The sequence below is a fragment of the Ananas comosus genome, linkage group 23, assembly GCF_001540865.1.
Source record: "Ananas comosus cultivar F153 linkage group 23, ASM154086v1, whole genome shotgun sequence".
NCBI classification, from domain to species: domain Eukaryota; kingdom Viridiplantae; phylum Streptophyta; class Magnoliopsida; order Poales; family Bromeliaceae; genus Ananas; species Ananas comosus.
Window position 1 is genome coordinate 7,455,746 of NC_033643.1, and position 6,272 is coordinate 7,462,017.

The 6,272-nt window shown below is 48.2% G+C and overlaps 1 protein-coding gene across 2 annotated transcripts; it reads right to left on the reverse strand.

The window, feature by feature from the left end:
* LOC109727924 (cation/H(+) antiporter 19-like) lies at positions 1,743 to 5,500 on the reverse strand. Of its 2 annotated transcripts, none has more exons than XM_020258145.1 (2): positions 5,164 to 5,500; positions 1,743 to 4,151 (listed from the first exon to the last, which is right to left on the reverse strand). In XM_020258145.1, the coding sequence occupies exons 1-2, from the start codon at positions 5,359 to 5,361 to the stop codon at positions 1,965 to 1,967; spliced, it is 2,385 nt and encodes a 794-aa protein (XP_020113734.1). In that variant the 5' UTR covers positions 5,362 to 5,500; the 3' UTR covers positions 1,743 to 1,964. The 2 variants fall into 2 exon arrangements, with proteins under 2 accessions (XP_020113734.1, XP_020113735.1); XM_020258146.1 differs by having other exon boundaries at positions 2,156 to 4,649; positions 5,164 to 5,220.

Below are 6,272 nucleotides of genomic sequence, written 5' to 3' on the forward strand. Positions count from 1 at the left end.
ATTTGGATGGATTGAAGTATGAATCGAATTAGATTAATCCTCTAGGAGAAGATAATGCTAACACACATTGGCATGAAAAAATTATTAATAATTAATTATTTGGATGAATTGAAGTATGAATCGAATTAGATTAATACTTTAGGACAAGATAGTGCTATAACACACATTGGCATTTGGAGAGACACTATTGTAAACAATTCAGTTGTTGTATAAAAACAGTACACGTTAATATGGATAATTAGGATAAATGTACTTTTTAATATTTTATTTTTTTTGTGGTATTTTAAATTTATTTATTAGGATCAATTTATTAGCAAAGTTTTATGAGTAAAATTGTGCTTAATCCACCTATTCCAAAAACTCAAGAAATAAAATTAAGCTAAATTTTTTACGTATATGAATTTTTATTAAATTTATATTTTTTTTAATTTTATCTATTCTGATGATTTACTAATATTTATTTTATTATTTTTCTTACTTACAATGCAATTTGTACGGAATGGAGACTGATGGTGACATTTTCAGTTAGTTTAGTGATGAATTTTGTATTTTTTTTTCAATGATACCATGATAGATTTTGTGTTCTTACTTTTATGATATTGTAATTCTATTTCCTATTTCTGGTATTTTATTTTGGTAATGATTAAATACTATTTATCGAATCTATAATATTTATTTATAAATTTTTTTTTTTAGTATTGTGTGACGTGCATTGCACGTGCACTTAACTAGTATATATATATATTCGAGCTTTTCGAGCCTAATTCAAGAGAATCCAGTAATAGTCAAGCCCTGCTTAAAATAAATTATGAGTTTTTTTTTTTATCTTTTCGAGCCTAATTCAAGAGAATCCAATAATAGTCAAGCCCTGCTTAAAATAAATTATGAGTTTTTTTGTTTTATTCAAGTTTGGCTCATTTAATTTCAAGTCAAGCTCGAGTGAGCCGAATATCGAGTCGAGTCGAATGCGAATTGAACATGAGCTGGCTCGCTCATTTGCTAGGCCTACAAAAGGGGAGATAGAGAGGGTAGGGTAGAGAGAGATAGGGAAAGGGATAGAGAAAGCGCGAGAGAAAGGGAGAGGAAATAAAGGAGAGGGACGAATCTGGAGGGGAAGGGTCGATCGTGACTGTTTAAACGCGTAGCGAGGGGGAGGAGAGAAGGGTAGAGAGAGGGAAGGGATAGAGAGACGCAGGAGGGATGAAGGAGAAGAGGGAGATACATCTGGGGAGGGTTAGCAATCGTAAGAGCGGGAGATAGATAGAGGGGAGGGAAGAGAAAGAGAGAGAGAACGATGCATTTAAAGAGAGGAGATGTTGTTGAGAGGCCGCAATGCGGCGAAAGCAATAGTACGAATGCCATTGGAGGACCGGCAAATTATACATTGTTAAGATTCCCTGGACATTTGATGCTGTGCGTGCACAAACGAGTTTCTCTTGTCTCCACGTGGTAGTCTAGCACAGCATTGATTCCAACTTTATTCCGCTTCCGAAGCATACACCGCGACAGTTTTTTTTTGCCAATATAAGGTCAAATAGATTCGAAATCCAACGCATCTAAGAGGTTTTGTTTTTGGGTTTGGAGCAATCAGATCGTAGTAGTAATTTATTTGTTGGTTGGTGGACACTGTTGGATCCCGCCATCAAAGAAGGGATCCAAAACTCTCTCTCTTTTGTCCTCGTCATCACGGGCCTACACATAGGGCCCAGGAATGATACGCAAGCCAAGAAAATTAAGTCGAATTTAATGGAAGCATACAATGACACTGTCCATATATATTTCCATCGTCTGCTCTGTACACATGCATGATGATGCTTCTTATTCAACCCGGATCCGGATCGGATAAAGGGCAAGGCAACATACACGTAAACTTCTCACCGTTCAATGTGTAACAATTAAATCGGCATACATCGATCGTCGTGTTCTAATCCACATTTTTTTCAACTTTTCTTTTTTTGGGTGTGTCACTCCAACTCGGTTACGTCAGGAGACGCCATCGGCACGACGGCGTTGCTGCCGGTCTCCTCTTCGGCGGCCGCTAACTCTTCCGACAGCTCCGACTGATCCCGGCTCGGATCGTAGCGCTGGATGACGAGCACCGACGTCGTGGTGGACGTGAACTCTGACGACGCCAGGTAGCTTCCGATGGGCCCCAGCTCCGGGCAGTCTGCCCTCTCGAGTAGTGGCTCCGCGGGCGGCGACCGGCCCACCAGGAAGAGGTTGAACCTGCCCATCTCCCTAATCGCCGCCAGCACCTCAGCCCTCCCGGCCGAGGCCTTCTCCTCGTAGCTGACGGACGCGCCGTCGGGCCTCGCCTTCGATGCTTTCGCCTTGAACGCCTCGACGGCCGCGTCGTCGGTGGCGCGGTCGGCTTCGTCGGAGTCTACGCGCGCGGCACGGGCGAAGCGGGCGAGGGTGACGGCGATGCCGGGGTGCTCGGCCATGCGCGCGGCGAGGGCGAGGGCCTCGCGGTCGTCGGGCCCGCCGAAGAAGAGCGCGGCGACGGAGAAGACGACGTCTCTGGAGGGGACCTGCGCGGCGCCGCCGAGGCCGCGGTCGACGAGGAGGGCGACGGAGCAGGGCGCGGCGCGGAGGACGCGCTTGTTGACGAGGCGGTAGGCGTGGCCGAGGGACTCGAGGGAGCCGTCGAGCTGCAGCGTCTTGTGGAAGGGCAGCAGGAGGAGCGCGGCGCGCTTGCGCAGCGCGCTGTCGATGATGTCCCGGTGGATGGTGGCGAGGTCCGAGATGGCCGTCATCGGCCGCACCGAGACCGAGCTCAGCCGCCCGTACGCCTCGAACGCCACCTGCACCACCTCCCCGCCCTTGCCGCCGCTGGCGGGCACGGGCACGCCGTTGCGCCGCGCCCGCTGCACCATCGATATCGCCGACGACCGCTCCGACAGCTCCACCAGGTGCACGGCGTAGACCGTCAGCCCGCGGCGGCGCGTCCCCCGCGACGACTCGACGACGTTGATGATGGTGGGGATGTTGCGGCTGGTGTGGAAGCAGGCCAGCACCCGCAGCTCGCTCCCGGCGTCGGCGCGGTCGACGGCGCGGTGCTTGTAGGGCGCGGCGCGGCGCGCGGGCTTGTAGATGGCCATGACGACCGGGGTGGTGAGGAAGGTGGTGACGAGCGCCATGAGGACGAGGATGGCGAAGGACTCGTCGTTGAGCACCTTGCGGTCGAGGCCGATGTTGAGCACGATGAGCTCGACGAGGCCCTTGGTGTTCATGAGGAAGCCCAGCGTGAGGGACTCGCGCGCCGGCACGCGCGCGAGCCGGGCGGCCAGGAAGGTGCCGCCGATCTTGCCGAGGCAGGCGTTGGCGACGACGAGCGCGAGCAGCCCCCAGGACCTGGCGCCGCGGATGGTGGCCACGTCGGTCTTGAGGCCGCTGGACACGAAGTAGAGCGGGAGGAAGAGGCCGGAGACGAGGTCCTCCACCTTCTCGATGAGCACGCCGGCGAAGGGCCCGTCCTTGGGGACGATGATGCCGACGACGAAGGCGCCGAAGAGCGCGTTGATGCCGATGGCGTCCGTGACGAAGCCCGCGGCGAGCACGGCGGAGAGGGTGGCGCAGATGTAGAGCTCCCTGACGGGCTCGCCCTCGGGGGAGCGGCGGGCCATCCAGGCGAGCGCGGGGCGGAGGAGGAGCGCGAGGGCGGCGATGAAGGCGGCGGCGGTGAGGAGGACCCAGAGCGCGACGAGGGGGGAGCCGGAGCCGGAGAGGGCGACGGCGAGGGCGAGGAGGACCCAGGCGACGACGTCGTTGACGGCGGCGGCGGACATGGCGACGCCGCCGATGTCGGTGGTGAGGAGCTTGAGCTCGGCGAGGATGCGGGCGAGGACGGGGAAGGCGGTGATGGAGAGGGCGACGCCCATGAAGACGAGGAAGGGCCCCTGGCGGGCGCCCTTGACGACGGTGGCGCGGAGCACGAAGGGCAGGGAGATGCCCGCCAGCGCGATGGCCAGCGCGCTCTTCCCCGTGCGGCGGATCGCCCGCAGGTCCAGCTCCAGCCCCACCAGGAACAGGAAGAATAGCAGCCCGATGTTCGCCACCGTGTCCAGCACCGTCAGGCTCTGCTTCGGGAACACCGCCTTCATGAACCTGCTGCTCCGCCCCAGCGCCGACGGCCCCAGCAGGATCCCGCCCTGCCGCCCAATAGTAATTCATTCACCACCATCGATCACTCAATTAATTATTTCTTTTTATTTTTTTTTATTTGTCCTCAACCAACTAAAAACCTAGCTAGCTCAGTAAACCCGGACCCGGCCCTATTACATACACAAATATAAAGAGAGGATGCAGATCCTGGGCAAATGAGATGTGATGCAGAGTCATCATTACTAATAATAATGCGTGCGTACTTTAGAGAAAGGGACACGACGAACAATTAAAAGGTTTATATATGATGTTACATATCAGGGTACAAATCTTATGCTGGTGGTTGAGTTGACGAGTGAAGAATATTCTTCGGCGGCAATCTTTGTGGGCTCCAAAAATTTGAGTAAATACTTTTACCGCACGAAGTTCATGAACTAAAGCGGCGGATTTATTCTTGTTTGACATTTTGTAATACCATCTCTCTTTATTAACTACGTACGTGTGAAGTTCGAATATTCCTGTTGATCGAAGATTTGATCTCACGCCTAATCAATAATATCACAACAAAAGTAAACTTTAAAATTTTTCTATTTTAAGGAAGTATACAATAACTATTTTCGAAAAAAAAAAAAAAGAAGCAACAAGTACCTGTTTCCCAAGCTCACACGATCGAATAATTAATTAATGATCCTATATTATTATAATTCACTATTATATATGTAGCCCAAATTTTTGCCAATTTGCTAGCATGATGACTGACGCATGCATGGTTTATGCTGTGAATAAGATAACGAGCTGATTTGTTAATTTTCTTGATGAATGACGACTAGTCAATTAAATTGTCGGAAATGGAAGCTAGCTATTTGTTGTTGGTGAATTGCAATAGAATTATTGTTCAAGCCAGCCGCAAATTTCATTGATTTGAAAACTGAAATGATGATTACGATTTAGACGAAGTTTAGGATTACTTCTTTTTTTTTTTTTTTTTAACAGAAAAAAAAAAAACCTGGTAACCTGGTGGCTCTAGTGCAATTAAGTAGAGCAGCGAAATTAACTCACGATGATCTCAGCGACGACGCGGGGCTGGCGGAGGGGGCGGAGGAGGAAGGCGAGGACGCGGGTGAGCACGACCACCAGGCAGATCTGCAGGATGATCAGCGGCAGCGCAAAGTGCAGCGGGTCGTCCCCCTGCCACGCCCCGTTCGACGTCGCCTTCATCGGCGCCGGGCATGATGCCGCCGCCGCCGAACCCGACATCAATCCCGGCCTCCCTCCTCTCTCGCCGCCGCCTCCTCTTTTAATTCTCTCCGACACAAAGTCTGGTCGGTTGGCTCAAGACGAAACAACAAATCAGAGAAAGAGAAAGAAGTGAGATTAGTTTCGTCGTTTTTGCGAGTGGATGATACTCGGTGGATCGAGTTAATTTCTATGCAGAGGTGCGTGTTGGTCCTCTATTTATAGCCAAATCTCGCTCCCCTTTCCATCAAAACCGTTTTTACCAAACTACCCTCCTTCAATTCGGTGCCATTAAATATTTGGATAAGAGATAAATTTAAATTTTAGTGAAAAACATTCCGAATTTATTGAGCTATTTTCAACATAATTATCTAATATTTTACAATTTTGATTTTGCTGGTCAATTTTTTAATTTGTTTAATTTTAGTCGGACAGCGACATTTTGATTTTAAAATCTGAATATGACTTTTATTTTGATTTTAAAATTTGAATTATAAATTTTATTTTTATAGACTTAATTAGTATATATATTTTAAATATTTTTTACAACTATATAATAAATTTGAATTTATTAAAGTAAATAATAGGCAAGGTCACTTTCTTGTGAGGTAACACCATCCCAATTTTGAAAATTAAACAGCTTCATTTGTGGGACTAATTGAATTTATTTAATTTACAAGTTACAAAGATTCTTACGGCCACCGTAATTTCTCAAAAAAATATCATTCTTATGTCGGCATGCATCTGTAAATCTTTTAAATTGCATCCCCTGCATTTCAAATACTTTTAATCTATGACACATAATGATGCTTTGGATTTTCTCCAGTGTAAAACTTGTTTTCACTGATGTAAGTAAGAATTCTGTATAATTTATTTTTTTTGGAAACTTTAGATATGAGAATAAGAGTTCGGCTATAATGTTATCGATAGCA

What these genes read in the sequence shown, in the direction of transcription:
- LOC109727924 (XM_020258145.1), bottom strand. Translation starts at nt 5,361, where the DNA reads ATGTCGGGTTCGGCGGCGGCGGCATCATGCCCGGCGCCGATGAAGGCG. An exon ending in GCGTCGTCGCTGAGATCATC is followed by an intron (nt 4,152 to 5,163) that starts GTGAGTTAATTT and finishes ATTGGGCGGCAG; the next exon opens with GGCGGGATCCTGCTGGGGCC.